This window comes from Leptodactylus fuscus, chromosome 1 (assembly GCF_031893055.1).
Source record: "Leptodactylus fuscus isolate aLepFus1 chromosome 1, aLepFus1.hap2, whole genome shotgun sequence".
Lineage (NCBI taxonomy): Eukaryota > Metazoa > Chordata > Amphibia > Anura > Leptodactylidae > Leptodactylus > Leptodactylus fuscus.
The window spans coordinates 279709541-279730012 of NC_134265.1; the positions used below are offsets into that span (position 1 = coordinate 279709541).

Here is a 20472-nt window from a genome sequence, read left to right on the forward strand (position 1 = left end):
CTATATACGTTCAGGCAGTCGGTATCTAATTCTGCAAGGATGTACCTGTACATCCAGGCAGGGTTAAGAAGATGCACAAGATTGTGCAGCTGTGGGATCAAGGAGCTGACTGTTACAACAACCAGACTTCCCAAGAAGAAAGCAGGGAGAGTTTCTTACCATTTCTCCCTTCTGATCACTATATATACAAATAACCATGATGTGGCTACTGTGATGCAGATTCCCTTTCCGGCCCATTGGTCATGTGGAAGGGAACTGTATAAACTGCTCTGCAGCTCATTTTAGGAGACTACATTCCACTTGTAACTGGAGCTACTGTCTTACCCCCATTACAGGGGAAATAAGCAAAAAAAAAAAAAACAGTAATGTTAAAGTGCTCCCCAAAGGTCTAGTATTATGTTATGGGAGGAACATTGTATAAAAATAAAACAGAAAAAAAATAAGCTAAATTAAAAAAAAAAAAAAAAAAAAAAAACTCCAACACAATGATCACACCACATAGTCTACCTCCATCCAAGCAACACATCTCTATGTGCCACCTATATAAAAATTACCGCAATGTAGAGAGATGTCAGTTCCCCTTTAGGCTAAAGCTACACGTTGCAGAAACGCAGCTTTTTTTGTTATAGATTTTTTGAGCCAATGTCAGGAGTGGATTGAGCAGAAGATAGAAGTATAAGAACTTCCTATATAACACTCCTTTTGTAGCCATTCTGGCTTTTAGCTTAAAAAATAACGCAACAAAAAAAGCTGTGTTTCCACAAGGTGGGGTCTTAGCCTTAATATAGCTGAATTTATATGTTACAGCAGTAGAGATTTTCCTCTTATTCAATTAAATATACCACAGTGAGAGGCATTCGCTTACACTGCAGCATATAAGTATGTCAAATACTGTATATCTGATACACTTATATATGGATGCACTGAGGGAATTTCAAATATCTACAAATACATTAGAGTGCACAATATATAACTGGACATAAATATATGGTGGTGATTAAATATCCCAATTTTCTATTTCCTCTGCATGGCAGCTAACTAGTTAAGTGTCTTAGCTTGCTGCACAGTGGGATCACTGTTTTTCTCCTATGTGTCAGCCCTTTGTCCTACGAAATAGCAAGATATTTCAGCCAGGTGTTCTGCATGACCTTGTTCACATAACTTAACCCTGCATTGTGCTAAACATCTGTAAGCTACAAGTGTTCACACACCAAGGCCACCGTGCTTATGAGAAAAAAAAAAGATTTTGCTGCACCTCAGCTTATTCTCTAGAGGTTTCCCTCTATTGTCATGACCAACATTTCTATGGCTATAGAAGCAGGAGTCAAATAGTCTAATTCTGGGTTTTCCCATAAGAATATCTTTGACGTAGGTGCAAAAAATGGACACTTTTTGTGTAGTCAATAGAAATATCATGTCCCCTCCTAAGGGCATATACTGTAATAATACTGTGCATAAATAACAACACCAGATTTCTAAGTAGTACTGCCTCACAAGTTAGCTAAGTCATGACGCTGTGTCCTGTGCAGTTGTTTTTTTCATAGCTTTGAACTCCAAGTCTACGAACAGGGGTGCAACCACAAGTGCCCCTTTTTGCAGTACATAGCTGCACAGTTGAAGACCCCTTAAGTATCAGTATGTCATGACCAGTTTCCCCATGCATTGATTTTCTACTGAAATGGGCAGGATGCTTATAGTATGTTCCTCCATTAAACATTCATTAAGCTGACATCATAACAGTAAAGTAATGAGATTATTAATTGTTTGAATTACTATAAAATGTACTTTCTATCAGAAAATGAATACTAAATTCTATGGGAAAGTCAATGTAACAGCTAGAAAATGCAGGTCTCAAAACTTCCAACTCTTCTACAAACTCTTTTATGTCACACAATTGAGAAAAATGTGAACTTTTACGCTATCCGTTCAGTCAGTATTCAGGCAGGTACACCCTGTAGTTTGATTTAGTTTTATTCTGTTTTTTCATTTACTTCGCAGCAGGTAGAGTGTATAGCAGCCCTCAGCTGGACCTGCACCGTTTGGTACAAGATCACTGTAGGAACTGACCACACTCCTAATCCTAGACTCAGAAGAAAAGTATGTGACGGCACTCCAAGAAAAGTCTGCAGGTGATTTATTGTGGATAGTCATATCATAGGCAGCCTATATAGGGCTCACAAACTGCATTCACTATCAGTATGTCTTTAGAGTGTGGGAGGAAACCGAAGTACCAACAAACATGGGGAGAACATACAAACTCCTTACAGATGTTGTTCATGGCAGGATTTGAACCCAGGACTCCAGCACTAACCACTGATCCACTGTGCTGTTCCTGAACTCCTCTGCCTGATGATAACTGAATTGTACACTGTCTTCTATGATGTGACTATCAACAATACATCATCCGTAGATAGTTCTTGGAGTGCCATCCCATACTTTTCTTAGGAATGTTTTTTTTCATTTTTCAGTCACTACAAAGTCACCTTTTACAGTCACTGCATCCACACAGAAAAATGCACGTAGCAGAAACGCTACTATTTTCAAAACTGTTGCGGAAATTGCAGCATGTCAATTATGCCTATGGAAACACTGACAGTTTCCTTATAGGTATAATAGAAGCATAAAGTCTGCCATGTGTTGCCGCCATGGTTTTTCCCACAGTGCATTTTTGCTGTGGCCTGTTAGGTGGGGCCTTAGCCTCAAGAAGCTTCTCATTATTCTCATCCCTTCTCATAGTAATCATGTCCACTTTTGTCCAATTGCCTCCACTACTGATTTCATCCTTTACTACATGCTGCTGACCAACTGCTATATTTTGCTATTGATTTTCTCCTTTCTGATAATGGAATACTGTATATCATGACTCTTATCGCTCCAGCCCACCAGAGGACAGGGGTCATAAATTTACAATACACAAACTGCCAGACATCAACGGAAATCAGAAAGATGATAGGACTGTCCAGCACTAGTGTGATGAGAGTGAACTGTGGGACCTCCTGGTTGCACCTGTACCATTGCAGCCCCAGTGCCAGCCCATGACCAAGGAGCTATTCTCATAAGCTATCAGCATCAGAACTAATTCACTTGAAGGGGACCTGAGCTAAAGTAAACCAATCTGGCTGCTGTGGTGGGGGGATGGAAGTGCCAGGTGTCACATAGGTCATCAATAGCTTTTAACGCCAAAGAACCTTTTAAAGCTGAAGCCGCATGTTGTAGGAAATACTGCATTTTTGAATTGCAGATTTTGATGCATATTTTTGAGCAAAAGTCAAGAGTGATTTTAACAGGAATGGGAAATACAAGGGAAGCACTTATACTTCTCCCTTCTGCTGAATCCACTCTTCGGCTTTGGTGCCTGATATGCTATTTCGGCTCTGTACTGTCAGGAGGGTGGTGTCAGGCAGGAAAAGGCAATAAGGTGTCATTCTGAGCTCTCACACTGTCCACCTTTAGGCCAGGGCCTCACATTCCGAGAACGCAGTGTTTTTGCCACGACAATAAATACTGCATTTAACAGTGCCCGCAAATGGGATTCTGACTAAACACATCCACACATTGCAGAAAAAATCTGTAGTTTTGTCAGTTACTCCTGCTGAAATGCTGGTGTTTTTCATATAGGTATAATAGGGGCAGAAAGTCCACAGAGGAAAACTTTGCAAAATCACAATGAAAAACACTGTGGAAAAAACACAATGCATTCTGCCACATTTTTTTCCCATAGTGTTTTTTACCCGCACTTTGCTGCATGGGGATTTAAACTAAATTGGATTTCTGAGTCACACCCCCTTGCTTGCTCCTGCCTTACCCCACCCCATTAGGGTTCCTACTTAGTATATCAGGCACCAAAACTAATTGCACTGATTGCTGAGGAATGTTAGGGCTACAGAAAAAATTCCAACTGCATCGGAATCAGTGGAGGGCCATCTATTAAATCATGAAATGAGATAGAATTGGGAGAGGTGGGGAAAGGTTCTCTTTAAGTAACTTTTTGCTGGACACCCTCATAGTCTAAATTTATTATGGTCTGTTCATTTTAGAGAATTGCAAAGATTTACCAGTTCTCTTCAGCTTGTATAGATACAGTATATTGTGTTTATTGTCATTAGTTTTCATTAAAACCAAGAAGAAAAGTGAAAAAAAAGTATTTATTACATGGATCTAACAATAAAAAAAAGTTCTGTCCATCACAAGTGATATTGGTTGTCACAACAGGTAGCAATGGCTGCACGTTGAGGCGATTTTTTTGTACAATAAAATGCCATTGAAGTCGGTGCGATCCGCTGTAACGTGTTTCCAGACACTTTTCAGTCTCAAAAATCATAAGAAAGAGAAAAACTGATAAGTTTAACAAGATCTTTAATCAACTGAATAGTTTTACATTTAGTATTATGTGTGTATTCTGCGTCTGATACATGTTATCAACTTAGAAAAATAATACATAAAAAAAATCAATGTTCTCCAGATAATAGTTAACAAATAACCATCATTTTACAAAAAAAAAAAAAAAAAAAAAAAAAAAAAAAAAACGTTCTATACCATAAGGGACTGTTCACATCACATTTTGAGCATCAGTTTAATTGATCATTTTTTATGGATACAAAAAAAAAAAACAATGCTAAAATCAGATGAAAACGGATACAAACTGATGACATTCCATTTTCATAGAGTTAATGTTGAATAAAAATGGAGTTGCAATGTGTGATAATGAAAGATATTAAGCCTAATATATCTCCATAATAAAAATACGAAAATCCTGTCTGCTAGTCTGAACAGGATTAAGAAGACCTGTCATTACTACCTACAGATGAGGAATATTCTGCTCCAAGCCACATACACAAGTTATTTGCTTTGCTTCACTAATAACTGACCACAATTAGCTGAATTAACAATTTACTTTAATTTCATCTCATTACAGAAAAGGAAATTCCCTATTTGCAAGAATATTTCAGCATAACATTATTCTTTTCAGTCATCATATTGTAAAGCAAAAGGAAATACCTACTCATGGTTCAGTGGGAAACACTCATGGTTCACTTACAGTCATAATTTTACCTCCTTAGCATTCACCATAGAAGCAATGTCGTCTTGTGAATAATGAAAATAAGAAAGGAACTAACATGAAGTAGGAAGCTGCAATGGAGGGAGAGTCACTGAACCTTAACTAACAGCAACTGTGAACCATTATTAAAACCAATGTTACCCCTTCCGACTATTATCCCGGGCTTAACTGTTTTCCTTTACGTAAAGGGAAAGGTTAACAAACATCTTGATAGCAACGTGGGATTTCTTGAGTGAAAGCTTCTAGTTAGGGTTACAATATTTAGAGGTGCATGTTCAATGATGTCATAAAGTCAGCGACTCATTTACAATTTTATATGGACTTTTTAGATTGGATGAGAATGTGGACAACCAATGGTTAGTCAATACAGCCGTGAGTCATGGGGACAGTCATGGGAACAATGCAGTTCTAAGTTATGTATAGGCCTTATTCATACAACCATGCAAACTCTCAGCTCAAATGAAGTGTATTTCAGGGTCAATTCACATTCATGTGTCACCTGGTTTCCATCCATGTGCCCTCAGTCTGGCCATTTTTATTGGCTGATTGTTGTCCAGTTGTCATCATTACAAAAATGGATATGAGATCTGTAGACATCATACACAAATACAATTGGGCAGATTTATTAAGACTGAAGTGTTGAGGAGATCTATACCAATATAATGTGAGATATAACTGGACAGACATTTGAGACATCAATGTATGGAGGTACGGGTGGACAGGCCAACCAGAGTACCAGGAGTGGACCCAAACTTTGACATTATATTAGGTTTCTGATTCAAAGATACCCCAAAAGTTCCAGGGGAATACAATCCCATGTGGTGATGACATGAGGGCCATTGACCATTCAATGATATACTATCTTATTGATATCCTACTTGCATCATGGTACAATAAAAAAAAAAAAAAAAAAATTAAAGAGAAAAGTCACCAGCAGCAGGGCTATGATTGGAGTTATAGACTATAACTTCTAGCCATGTTAGGTCTGTTTTGCTACTGCATGAAAATGGACAATTTTTTTTCTTCAGTGTGGTGTCTTTATATCCAGGGAGAAAATCTTGGAGACCATCAGATATTTGCATAAGCCAAGCGGAAACCACATGGAGCACATTGTAGTCTATGGAGTCCATGTGGTAACCGCTATTTTATGTGGGTTTGGTTTCCATTCAGGGGGACAGGTTCTCTTTAATACTACACAATATATATTTCTTGTTAGATTTGGTCTATAGTATGGTATCTTATAGGAATATGTTCTAAAGTGTACACACAGCATACAAAACCTTATCATAGTAAACTGACTCCAGAATTTCCTAATGTCTCCTTCATTGCCTTTAGTATCCACTAAACATTGAATAATGGTGCCAAGCTAGACATATGTACTACTCAATGAAAAGGCTTTCATGTCGCATAATAAGGCACTTGTAAGAAATAGGAGTGCTTCAGGTGAATGTATGCAGCCATACCACAGTACAATAGTAATTTTAATGCCGGAAAGGATTAGAATACTGCTCCTACATACAATTGGATGGAATTCCATTCATCTGAAGCAAGAAACTGAATGATCTCACCTACAATAACTGAAAACCAAAGTATGAACACCTGAATGGAGGAGAGTGGGGGAGACTGTCTCCAAACTACAGGTTAAATTAGGCCAGATCATTAAAATGTATAAAGGAAAGAACTGCAGACCAGTGTTGACCTCTTCAAGACATTGGCGGAGACACTACGACAGAGAATGGGCACTTGTCTGCACATTGTGTAGCTTGCAATGGTCTTTTTAAGTCTGATTTTCATGCAGTATACATATCTGAAATAATAACATGGGTTTCCTCTGGTATTCTGGTTTCTTTCCACACTGCAAAGACATATTGATAGGGAATGTAGATTACGAGGCCTATAAGGGACAGTGATTTACAAAGGCTATATAAAGCGCAGTACAATATGATGGTAAAATATAAGTAAAGCAGAAAAATGTAATAATAATCAGCAGCATCTATTCTTCGTAGCATGAGGTCGGGACCTAGTGGGGATTCCCCAGTATCAGTAAGATCCCTTAAAAAAGACCTTTCACCATCTCCACCAACTCCAGTTCTTGTCATCTTTCAATAGGTTCAGCTCCATTGATTCTGGCATAGATGGAATTTTTTTATCTAACTCTGAAACTAACAGCATCGATTTCTCAGGAACAGTAGGGGCTAGAGAAAAAGTGGAGTGAGACACATTTATAGGGTGTTTATTACCACTGTGATATCACCGTTTTTCTCAATAGGCAAATTAAATCTTTGGAACAGTTTACTTCTTTACGGTAACACTCGCAATGTTCCAATGAGATCATTAACATATTGACAAAACCATCAATATCTCAGCAATGGAGAAACTGATTCACAAGAAATAATCATCCTTTGATACCATTCACATTTTCAGGGTTTTTTTAATATATTTTTTCACATTGTTCTCCATAAGGTCATAATAGATCTTTTGGAACATCTGATCACTTTCTATATGGGGGGAGGGGGGTTGATTACCTCTGTAACTGGAGCTGGTACCTTTAGCCTCAGTTGCTTGAGGACTACAGCCTCCTGCACGTAACTATAGAGTTGATGTGAGTCTAACACATGGGATCTGCCGGGTCAAAGAGCGGCCACATCATGGCGCCAATAGCGGTGTATACAATGCTCATTGAGTGCTGTATACACAGTGATCAGGAAGGCAAGGAAGGTAATAAACCTCTCCTGCCTTCTCTCTAGGAGCTCAGGCTGAAGTTACAGCTGGCTCCCTGTTTCAGCAGCTGCACGATCTCATGCAGCTGCTGAAATCTACTTGGACGTACCAATACATCCTTGCAGAGCAAGACAACCACCTTTCGGATGTAAAACCCCATTGGACGGGCCAGAAGGGGTTAAAGATCCTCTTTAAACGTGCAGGGACTTGTAAATTGATTGCCTATCATTAGGATGGCAGATTGTGGGGGTCCATAGGGGTAGTCAATCAGCTGTTTGACAGCTTGTAAAAGGGTTGTGTGCCTGGTAATGAAGAAGCCACAACACACACCCAAGACTAAGGATAGGTTTTCAATATTAATTTCCTCAATAAAGCAAATTTCATTTTTTAACATAAGAAAATTTTTACCTCCAAATTTCTGTGTTGATTAATTAGTAAATTTATAAATTAAAGGATACATGAATTTCATTTATAAGGAGAGCATAAATATGATTATGGCATAAACGACCATGTTTACACATAGAAATAACACCAGTAACCTATAAGCTCCTAAGCGCCCCCTTGTGGTTGATGAAGGAAGGCAGATTGATAACTTTTAACTCTGTGTCTATGAAGATAGAAAAGTAAAGCTGAAGTCACTATACAGATATATTATAAAATGTAACCAGCACAGAATAAAGACTGATCGGCATGCTGTTGTACAGTATTTACAGTATGTACTCATCTAAAGGACAGATACTTGGAAATGTGGGAACATGATAATAATAGTGGCTTCAGCTTAATTGAGGGTGAGGCTAGTCAGATAATAAATGTATAAATGTACATGAAGGTTATATTTAAAATAGCATGACTTATAACCTTGAATTGTAAGTATAATGTAGCGACCTAACCTGTCTTTACAATGTGGGTTACACTTTCATGCATTCTAGGTAGTGGTGTACCAAGAAGTCTCATTTATGAACTATGTTTTATTACTGTTTGGCCAAAGCTTTGCTGTAATTGGTGTTATATATCCATTCAAATGACACTGACATCAATGATGGAAAATATCACAAAGACTGAACTGCATAGGTTCTGATAAGCAAAAGAATCACAATTACATAAGAACTACCAGTTCCTATAGTTTTGTAAAACTCTGTTTTTATTAAAGATAATACCATCTAAATGCTGACAACTGCTGGATATTGCAAGTAAGCACACACCTGTTTTCATTCATGCATCACATATGAATAATCTGCCATACTGATTCCATCTTCTCTTCTGAAGTGTCTATCCTAATGCATTTCCATTTATATATTTGGGTTGCCAGAAATGGAGGGGGTGGAACTTCATAAAATTGCACTTTCAATGCTCTAAGACGTATTCAGGGTCAGCATGTTATTGATCAGTGGACCATAGAACCTTTGTTCCTTCACTTTCTGAAATGTTTCAATGTATTACTATGTACTGCAGCTTCTGCCTCCTGCTTACAACAGATTACTCCTGTTAGCTTACAAGCAGGAGGCATGTGGAGCAGTGTCAAGCACTATGAATCGCATATAAATACCCTGAAGATTCTGTACACAGAAATGGTATAGATAAGCCAGGTGAGTTTTTTTCAACTAATCATTGCACAGAATCCTCTACTATATCACTGCATTCTGGTTCCTTGGATAAGGTAAAAATTGTATATTTTAGAGCACTGGAGTGACATACAGTACATATGATCAAGAAGGGTAAAGCTGATGGGTTATAACCCTTGAAATCCAAACTCAACTACTGTTCAACCACTGGTAGTCTTGAAAGGAGCAATATTTTGATAAAATAGTTATTGCATAATGTGTGTACAATAGGTCACAACCGTATATTGTGGACTTTTTATAAGTTTGGTACTGGTTTTGGCAGTAAGACTGAACTGACTAGATTCCTGATTTTAAACAGTTCTAGAAATCGATCCTCCTAGGACTGTATAAATAAAAAAAAGTCACTGGGTGGTACCAGTTGGATGAGTGTCCGTGCACACTTTATTAATATTATTATTATTATTATTATTATTATTATTATTTATTTATATAGCACCATTAATTCCATGGTGCTTTATATTTGGGGGTTTACATACAATACACAAAATATACAGGTAGATATAATACTAGCAATGACCGACTGGCACAGTGGGGTAGAGGGCCCTGCCCATGAGGGCTTACAAACTGTGAGGGAAGGGGATAGAGACAGAAGGAGAGGGGGGAGACTGTTCAGATGGCAGTACGGTGATAGTGTTATTGGAGGTTGTAGGCCTTCCTGAATAGGTGAGTCTTCAGGGCCTTCTTGAAGCCTGTGATTGTGGGGGTCAGTCTTATGTGTCTTGGTAAGGAGTTCAAGAGTATGGGGAATGCACGGGAGAAATCTTGGAGACGGTTGTGTGAGGAGCAGATGAGAGCAGAGCGGAGTAGGAGGTCATTGGAGGATCTGAGGTTACGTGTGGGCAGGTAGCGGGAGATTAGTTCAGAGATATATGGAGGGGACAGGTTGTGGATGGCTTTGTATGTTAACGATAGTAACTTGAATTCAATTCGCTGGGCTATGGGTAGCCAGTGGAGGGACTGGCAGAGGGGAGCAGCCGATGAAGATCGGGAGGTGAGGTGAATTAAACGAGCAGTGCAGTTTAAGGTGGACTGGATGGGGGTGAAGGTTTTTGCTGGGAGTCCATGGAGGAGGGTGTTGCAGTAGTCTAGGCGGGAGATTATGAGGGCCTGGACGAGCATCTTAGTGGTTTGAGGGGTGAGGAAGGAGCGGATTCGGTGGATGTTCTTGAGTTAGAGGTGGCAGGAAGTGTTGAGGGTTTGAACGTGTGACTTGAAGGATAGGTCGGAGTCCAGGGTTACCCCAAGGCATCGGGCCCATGGGACAGGGGTTATTATGGTTAAATTAACTTTGATAGATGGGTCAGGTGGAGGGGCCATATGGGGTGGGGTGAAGATTATGAACTCCGTTTTCTCCATGTTGAGTTTGAGAAAGCGGGAGGAGGGGAAGGAAGCTACTGCTGCTAAACAATCTGGAGTTCTGGCCAGCAGGGAGGTAATGTCTGGTCCAGAGATGTATATTTGGGTGTCATTGGTATAGCAATGGTATTGAAAACCATGATATTCTATGAGTTGGCCCAGGCCAAGGGTGTAGATGGAGAACAGGAGGGGTCCTAGGACGGAGCCTTGGGGGACACCTACAGAGAGAGGGCATGGTGAGGAGGTGGCGGTTAGAAGGTCATTAGTGACTTTTACCATTCTCCAATCAATGCTAATAGGATCAGACTATATAAGGACACACCTTATTGATATGTGAAATGGCAATACCCAGTTGGCAATTTATTCATAAACCTCTAATAAAAATAACAGATAAATAGTACTAGTTATGAGAAAATTTACTCCAGATTTGGTAATTAATGAGAAATGCAAGTATTTACTAAAAAAAGACTAGTTACTAGAGCTAATAGGTCCGTTTTACTTTTCTCCTACAAATTTCACAATTTTAAAGAGAGTCATCCAATCAGAGTCCCCCTATATCAGCCTTAGTCTTAATCAGGTTCCCTCTATATTAGTTTTAGTCACACAAAGATGTAAAATACCATCAGCCTACAAAATAGCATGAGTCCATGTGATCTCATTCTGCAGTCCACTGTGCCCATGGGCAACACACAATAAAAATACGCCCACTGGAATTGAGCAAATAAGGCTGAAAAACATCTGTCAACCTGGAGGACGAGATCAACTGAAAGTTAGAGGTATCACCAAGGAGTCCTGTACCATTAGGAAAGGTTCAATCACCAAGAAAGAGGGCCAAAAACTAATAAAAATTCTAAACTTTATTGATATGCATTAAAAGATAAGATCCGAGGTATAAAGTTAATATCATATAATACCTATATCTCCAGAACCTTGTCTAAATTTCCAAAGTGGATTCACAAACAAGGATTAAAGGGATGGAGATAGAGGGGTTAAACAGCTAACTACTCGTTGGCTATTTGGTTGACTGCAGATGTTCTGATGGGAATCTTTTTTAATGTACTCAGCCCCTTCAGACTCTGTTTTAGTCTTAGCAGTACCTTCTCCCCATAAAATATGTTAATAAACAGTTCAAAACCCCTATGTCGACTACTAAGAACATATCTATATCTGCGTCTATGATGTTAGGTCTGCAAACATAATCATTATTAAACCCTCGGATAAAGGGGGGAATGGGATCTTATTGGATCATCCCTTTATATCCAAATGTGCAATGATATTTTAGCACAACAAGGTTCTTACAGAATTATAGAAGTGGGCCAGACTGATATATTTGTAGAAGAATTTGTAGAAGAATTGAGCGGGATTCTTCAAGGAGCATTGGAGACTGGACTCATCACCAAGAGTACCATTTTATAAAACCTGAACATGCACAGATTGCCACCATCTATGCCCTGCCCAAGGTGCATAAAGGGATGGATCCTCTTAAATGGCGTCCAATAGTCTCGGGCAGGGGTGTAACTAGGAATGTTAGGGGCCCGTGGCAAACATTTGACATGGTTCTCCCCCATAGTGGCCCCTGCACACAGTATTGTGCCTCATAGTAGCCCCTGCACACAGTCTTATTCCCCATAGTGGCCCCTGCACACAGTAGCATTTCCCATAGTGGCCCCTGCACACAGTATGATGCCCCATAGAAGACCACTCATGAACAATTATTATACTCCAGACCCCAGAGTATAATAATCGGAGACCCAAGGAAGGATACAAAATAAAAAATACTGTTACTTACCTCTCCTAAGCTCTGGCACACTTTCCACAGATGTCAGCCATCTTCAATATGGACCGGACATCACTTGAGCTGAGGCTTGCGTTGCAATGCATAAGGATGCAAGCCCGGCCCACGTCACAAAGTAGGCCTGAAGCCTTCCGGAGCCAGGAGAGGTAAGAACTGTGTTTTTTATGCCCCCTCACCTCTCCTAACCCTGCCAGTATAATGATAGTGTTTGTGGGGTTCGTGGGGCCTGCGGCCTCGATTACTGATCCTGACTCTTGCTCACAGCTGCCTCCTTAGAAGGGGAAGCGCTGGTGCCGTGAGCAGGACCCAGGGTTGGTAAGTAAATAGGACCCGTAGTTATTCCAGCAGGCAAAGGCCTATTTTTTTTTTAAAAAAAAAATTTAATCTGCAGTGGTATCTGCTGCTACCCTGGTAGTTACTCCTCTGTTCTCAGGGATACGGAATGTGACACAGAATATAAGTACATATGTTGACATCATATTACCACCTATTGTTCTGGCATTGCCTTCCTATGTCCAGGACACCATGGACATCTTGAGACATCTTGAGGATCTAACGTTCCCCTTGGCACCAAAGTGCCAAGTTTGGATATGGAGACATTATACAGCTCCATTTCCCACAATTTGGGGTGTGGAGTTGTGCGGCACTTCGTCATCATGAAGGGTAACCAGCTTGCTGACCACAATAACTTTTTACTCCAACTAATGTACTTCATTTTGTAGAAAATTACTTCATCTTTAATGGGCATGTCTTCCACCAGCTTCAGGAAACAGCAATGGGAAGCCCCGCAGCCCCCAAATATGCAAACCTGTTACTGGGCTGGTGGGAGAAGCGCCTGGTCTTTTCAGAAGAAATGGAAATGTGGAAACGTTAATATTATTGTGGCTTTTTTGGAGTAACACGTCTACAACCTTCTGGTCATTTGTAGAGGCCCCCAATATAAATGAAGTGAATCTGAAACTTACAGTGGAAATTCAGGAGTCAGTTATCTCGTTTCTAGATTTACACATCAAGATCAATAAGAATTAATGTATTAGCACCACGTCTTTTGAAAATCTACAGCATCCAGTAGTCTGTTGATGTAGAATAGTTTTCACCCTGAGCCTTTGATAAAAGGCATTCCTAAAGGATAGTTCCTCAGAATGAAGAGGAAGTGTTCAAATTTGGGAGAATTTAGCCTGAAGGCCAAAGATCTTGAGTACAGATTTAAGCAGAGAGGGTATCCATCAGGGGTAATTACACAAGCACATAGACACTGTACATCAAAAAACAGTAAGGGTCTTTTGATCCCAGCTGGATCTAAAGACAGTGAAAGGCTTATTAGATTCATTGGAACATTTGACGCAAAGAACCAGGATATTAAGAAAATTCTTCATTCCTTTTGGAAAATCTTACTGTTGGACAATAACCTACACAATCATATTACAAATAGACCTCCTATCACATTTAGAAGAGGTAGGAACCTAGGGGACAGGCTTATACACAGTTATCGTACCCCAGTAAAGAGTCCTGATATGTGGCTGCACAGAAACTTCCCCAATGGACCTGTAGGCACCAATGTGTCAAACCAGCAGGACTGAATGAGGTCATCTCTTTCACCTCTTCCATTCAGGCAGATTTCTCCTATCATTTAGATTATTTTTCCCCTCCAACTTCTTAGTACAATTCCCTCTTCTTGATTTTTATTTTATATTCCTTCCTTGTTCCTCTTTCTTTTATATTTACGCTTTAACTACCTTTACTTCTTGGTTGTTACCCCAATGTAAGACTGTATTGCTGCCATTAGCGGTAAATAGTATACCAACTATTGCTAGGGGGATTCAGATAAGAGTGGCTATGTGACATACATGATGATAAGATTATATAAGTAGCTGTAGTACTTTACTTGGGGATTTTTGAGAACCCCCAGGCCAGATATTCTTCCACCTATGGGTAACATATACTAAAGGTGAGGTTGATATTCTAAGTACATTCATTTAGAATGTCATACTATCTATGACACTATATCTTTGAAACATGGTTCATGGGTAGACTTGGGTATGGTTTAGATATATTCAAAATGCAGATACATTGGTGGGTTTAGGGATTGGTGCCCTAGGACATTTGATCGGTATATTAATATGGCTCCAGTCACCTACCTGTGTATCTTCTGCATGCATATAATTAATGGAAGGTGGTTTTATCTCTAGGGTATGAGAAGCAATATATGTATGTATAGTGGCTGTCTAGTGCCATTTATTACCTTTAGGATACCCTGTTTCCAATTTTAGTTCCCCATAGCCTTAACATCATATTTTTATGTATCTATATTCTACAATCCTTAAGGGAGATGGCGATGTATACGAACTCTACTACAGCCTTTGGTGGATAAAAATAATGAGACATGTCAGTTTTCCGAATTACTAGGCTTCTTGAGATTTTTATATCATGATTCATGCATTGCTAACAATTTGAAGGGATATACCATGGTAAGTTGCTAACATACCTATTCATCCACATGGTGTTTGCACTGTGTTTTTCTGCCTACTCTAATGTAGGGTTGGTCTATCATATTTAGCCCACAGGAGTTTATGGGAGGTGGTATAGCGTCCTGTTACCATATCAATCTATCTCGCAGTGACTCTCCAATCAGGAGCTAGGCGGCAGGGTCGGAAGGTACACCTCTGCTAGGATGAGTCAAGTGCGCTGACAGATAGGCAAATCTTTAGTCCTAGGTATAAAAGAACTTGCTATGGCACTCTACAGATGACTGCATTTTTAAATATCTATATCCATCAGTTTTTACTGCAACCATCTACATTTGTTGGCTGTTACATGGTTTCCTGATAAACCCGACTTAGGTATATGTCGGAGGAAACGCGTTGAGCCATGGAACACTGGTTTAGGGCATACTGAGATGAACATTCTGCTGTAACTTGCAGTTGGATATACTAGACTGCTGATACAAATCACGCTACACCGGTGCACTAGCAGGGATATAAACCATTGTGTATGAATTTTTCAAAATCCATCATCGCAGACAACTATCGAGGACATACATAAACCCTGAGCACTGAAGCAGTTTATAGTATATTTATGTATCAGACGACTGCCATACTCAGGCCACGGAATATCATTGTGTCACACTTTAATATCATTCAATCTCTTGTGTGTGGTCAACTGGGGCACCCAGCGATTATCACTTATATTAGAAATGCAGTAACAGTCTTTACAAAACTGAGACCTAAAGTTTAGAAACACGGCTGTAAATGATCACAAAAGCTGTGATTCTTCTACACACCCTGTTATCCTGTATAGATATATCCTTGGTGTGGGACGTAGGAGTTTTCAATTATTCATTATCATATTTTATGGGATATTAACTTGGGATCTTATGTTTTATTGCATATCATTAAAGTTTTGAATTTTTATTATTTTTTGGCCATCTTTATCGGTGATTGAAATTTAGAGGTAGCCCAATATTTTAAATAAGTACATGGTAATCCTTTGAGATCAGCTTCATTGCTAGGTAGGAGTCAAGAGATATTGAAATATAGTAAAAATTCAGGTAGATACATAGAAATACAGATTTTTCTATGACACGTGTAAGGGGTTTCGTCAACTTTCATGTACTGTACTACTTTTTTGGCTGATATTCAGATTCTGTATTGAGAAAAGAGCAATTATCTGCAATGTGTGAACTGTGACATAATTGCATTTTATCAAACACCATAACTGGATCCGGAATCAGATCCACACAGAATTGTCGGCTACAGGAGAATGAACTGTTTTCTGTGACTATATAAGATTACTAATAGGTAGCCCTACTACATAATATTGACTTCTCCCTTGCTGCATCCAGCCATGAGCTCCAGCATCCTCCAGCACAAGTTGCTCTGGTCACACAGAGCTGTGTCCAGCATGTGAGTGAGTTTGCAGAGTTATGATGGGCAGCCCAGCAGCTATGTATACAAATTCCAGCCCCATCCCCACTCTGGTGCCTGGCGTGTGTACAGGGGGCAGTGACGTCAGGGGCGTGGGGTGGCAGCACCTCCTTGTGCTCCACTTAAAAAGAAGCAAAAAGAGGAGCGAAACATGAGAGCCCCGAGGAGATGTGAGAGCAGCACAGTCCCAGGCAGCTGTAGAGGAGAGAGCATTCCAGCACTGTGCCAAACTCTAGACACATCCCATCCTACAGCAGCGAGTCCTGCCCTACCTGCACTCAGGACACCTGGTCTGCTGCTCACCACTCTCTTGTGGACTGTGCAGGAAAGAAGATGCTGATGTTCCAGTGGATGATACTTTGGGGAGCTGCTTTGCTGCTGCTTCTGGAGTGTGAAGCTAAATATGGGGAGAAGAGTGACTCTGGGCTCAGGAGGAGAAGGTGCCTGAATGGTAACCCCCCAAAACGTGTGAAAAAGAGACACAGGAAGTTACAGAGCCTGGACCTGGGGGGAGCTGGATGTAGAGGACTCTATCCCCGGCTCTCCTGCTGCCCAAAACCTGAGAGCACAGGCATGCATATAGATCCCAAGGTAAGCAGCAAGCATCTGACCTCTAAAGGCGCAGACATTGTGGTAAGCTGCAGGTTGGCACAGCTGGATGGAGCACACGTGTTTAGAGTGGGGGTTGGTGTGTGCAGGTGTCTGCATTAGATTTTCATTTAGTTATCAGAAGGTTTCTGTACCTGGGTATACATGTCTGGTGTTCTGCCGCCATCACCTGCAATTTTGGAATAGACGGATCATTTACGATAAAGTCTTAAAACCAAATAAAATATGGGTAACACCAGTGATCTAGAAAATATTACCTGCTGAGCATTGTAGTTCAACACTTGTCAGCATGACCCAGTAGGGCTGATGGAGCCACAGGTTGTCTGCCTCATGGCCGATGGATGAATTAAAGCCACATGCAGAACTCCTTCTTAAAGCTTTTGTTTATATCCCGCTATATGGATCATACATGGAACAGATTAAACCTAAGTATTTACAGAAGATGGTAAAAGCCTGAATGAGGCTACGCTGGTATTTGTAGTTCTATAGTAGCCAGCACATGTGCGCCGCAGGTTGTAGATGAGGGATAACCTCTATGTAGATTATGCTTTCAGAACTTCACCATGTGTGCTAACAGCTCTTGACACTAAGAGGCTCCAGAGCATCACATGTGAGGCAAGCAGGCAGGCACAGTCCTCCAATACTACACCTAACCTGAAATGTAAGGGCTCGTCTATACTTCTTAAACTTTTCTAGGATTCGTCTGTGGCTCATTTTCTTTAGACTTTAAACACACACTAAAAGCATATTGAAATGTATAATTTATGTATAACCTGTTGTTTGCTCATCGGTGTGACACCCCACTATGTGACTATCTCACATCTATTCTGTTATTTGTGACAGCCAAGTATACTAATAAAACTAATATATAATATGTAACAACAAATCTGAGACAAATGTTTGTGCTGTCTATAGCTTCCCAGTATATATAATGGGGCATGTATGTGGCTGATACATGGCAGCTTATCACCCATCAAAAGACAGAGGTGACATTATGAATGAATCAATGCCATGTCTGTTGTGTTCCAATTCATTGCCAGTGGTACAAAAAGCTCATCTTTGATGTAAACGTAATACATGCTACCAATGGTTTAGGATATATCAGACTAGTCGCAGCAGATTACAACTTACTATGGGTAGTCTTATTAACTGGTCAGCCATTCAACCCTCCCTGTGTCTTGCCATTGTAATGTCAAAATTTCCATTTAGAGTATATAAGGGGTTAACAGTGAGGTGGTATGTGTAAGTTTGTATACACATGTCTATGGTGTTTGTGTTACCATGTGTGTACCTTTTAATGGTGTTTATAAGATGGAGGGAAAGGATGCGTGTATGTATGCATTTATTTCCAGTAAATATACCCTGTATATGTTTAGATCTATACTATGTATACACATACAGAGGAAAAGTTGTATTAGTGTGTGTAAATATAGGTAAGCAGAATACTGTTTATACACAGAGTGGGTGGGAATGTATATGTCGTAATAAATTCTATAAAAGCGGGGGGCACATGTCTTAAGGTACATAAATAGAAGTGTGAAGCGGGGCCATATATCTGCTGTATACGTCTATGAGTTTAGAATGTTGTCTTTCCACATTCCCAAATAAGTACTTGATAAATACATTAAGTCAATGTCATGTAAATATTGTCCCTGAGACAGAAACCAATGTGTGCATGGCGGTATTACCAGGGCTGGACATTGGCGTATAAATGAGATGGTTGTTTTGTGTTTTGTTGTTGCTATAGCGATTACCTCAGATGCTCAGGCATTGTACCTCCGCTACATCGTACCCATACCATGGACAGAGACATCCTTGCAAACAAGCCTCATGTTACAGACCACACAGAAAAGATCTCGCTACAAGCCAAATTTTCAAGTAGAAAATAGATGCTGGTGAAGATGTTTATCTTGACACGTTCATAGCTTCCTACACTTTCTGCAAAGTTTATGAGATCTTGGCTGTCTCAAGTCTGAAAAGCAATGAGTGATCATTGATATCTGATGTCGGGAATAAGCTTGTTTGCAGTATTTGGCCATCGCTTTGTCTGAGTTATATAGTCTATAACTTTTACATGGTTCGTGTTGAATCCTCTGCAGCAAGTGTGACATCTTAGGTTGTGGTTCAGATGTATTTTGTGTGCTATTAATCCTAGCAGCTTGCTTCTCTATCCAGGTCATTGTTGTGGTGTATGTTAAACAATAGTTGAAGAGTCACACGGTGCTAAACCTGACCTTAGGTCTGTTGGCTAGTGATATCATAGAGCTTAATGTCACTCCTTTATTGGCTTTAGTGTGCTGCCTTGCAAAGCTAAGTGCTTGTGAGCTGTGACATGATGTCCATAGAATAACTATGTGGTCTTACCATAGAACCACGAGAATAAAAAGGTACATTGTATCTCTGCTTGATAGTCATTTTATATTGTTTTGTGAAAAACAAGTTTCAGTCTCATGTTACATTTAAGGTGCAATTGTGTTGCAGCTTAGAAGTTACAGAGACAAAAAGACACACAAGACGTCAAAGCTTAATGGATGGGGCTGGGGCTGTTACCATAGGACACGGTGTTGGAGTCGGGGCAGCACTTTATATGTAGGCCTCTTCCGTGGGATCCACACTACCATAAGGCCCTGTACAAGTGCACCCTTGACCATGGTCACAGCAGTTTACAAGTAAAAGTGCGACTGACTTTCTTTGCTTGCAGTTAAGGCAGCACAACGTTACTGTCTTTGGCCCAACCAAAGTCGCCACGTAGCCCTAGCCTAAATAGCATCATTCATCCTAGTATGACACATATGCCGCTGGCCATATTGGACTAGCTAGTCTTCAACGATAAGATTTTGAATGTGAGCCTTTGCCTCGTTGAGGTTTGAATCAGTTTAAGGCATTGACTGGAAGACTCTTGGATGGTGAATGTGTTAAATGTGCCCTTTGTATTGTGCATTGGCGTTAACGAATCATTCCATTAAGAATCAATGCACGTGAAATAAACCATCAGGTGTCCCTTTTTCCTTACTCTGGTTTTAGTTTAATTAAGAATTCTTCAGTGGCAAGTATGTTGTTGTCAAGGCCTGAGAGACTCTTGGAAAACTTGTGTTTCAGCCTTTCTGGCCCAAGCACAGTAAAGAAAAATGGCCATTGCTGAATCGAATTTTTATGCTTAGTTCACGGTAGATTTCATTCTATTCTCATGTAAACAGCTTCTACGAATCAACATATGTGTCTGGGTGGTATCTTTCACTTTGTTTTGTAACAAAAAGCCATATTGCATCATTTAATTTGCTCAAGTCATGCAAATAGAACAAAATCAATAGGACAAAAAGGGGTCGACTTCTCCTCCTCCTCACTAAACTGCTGCCCACACACAGAGTCTTGTTGCTTATGGCAAAA

The 20472-nt window shown here is 40.0% G+C and overlaps 1 protein-coding gene and 1 pseudogene across 2 annotated transcripts in view; both read left to right on the forward strand.

The window, feature by feature from the left end:
- LOC142216945 (uncharacterized) overlaps window positions 1-13427 on the forward strand; it is a 63030-nt pseudogene extending 49603 nt beyond the window's left edge.
- Window positions 13428-16640: 3213 nt separating this feature from the next.
- HHIP (hedgehog interacting protein) overlaps window positions 16641-20472 on the forward strand; it is a 102184-nt gene continuing 98352 nt past the window's right edge. For both annotated transcript variants that reach the window (XM_075265565.1, XM_075265557.1), the window contains exon 1: window positions 16641-17067. In XM_075265565.1, the coding sequence (XP_075121666.1) occupies window positions 16810-17067 (258 nt within the window). In that variant the 5' untranslated portion in view covers window positions 16641-16809. The remainder of the gene's footprint in view (window positions 17068-20472) is intronic.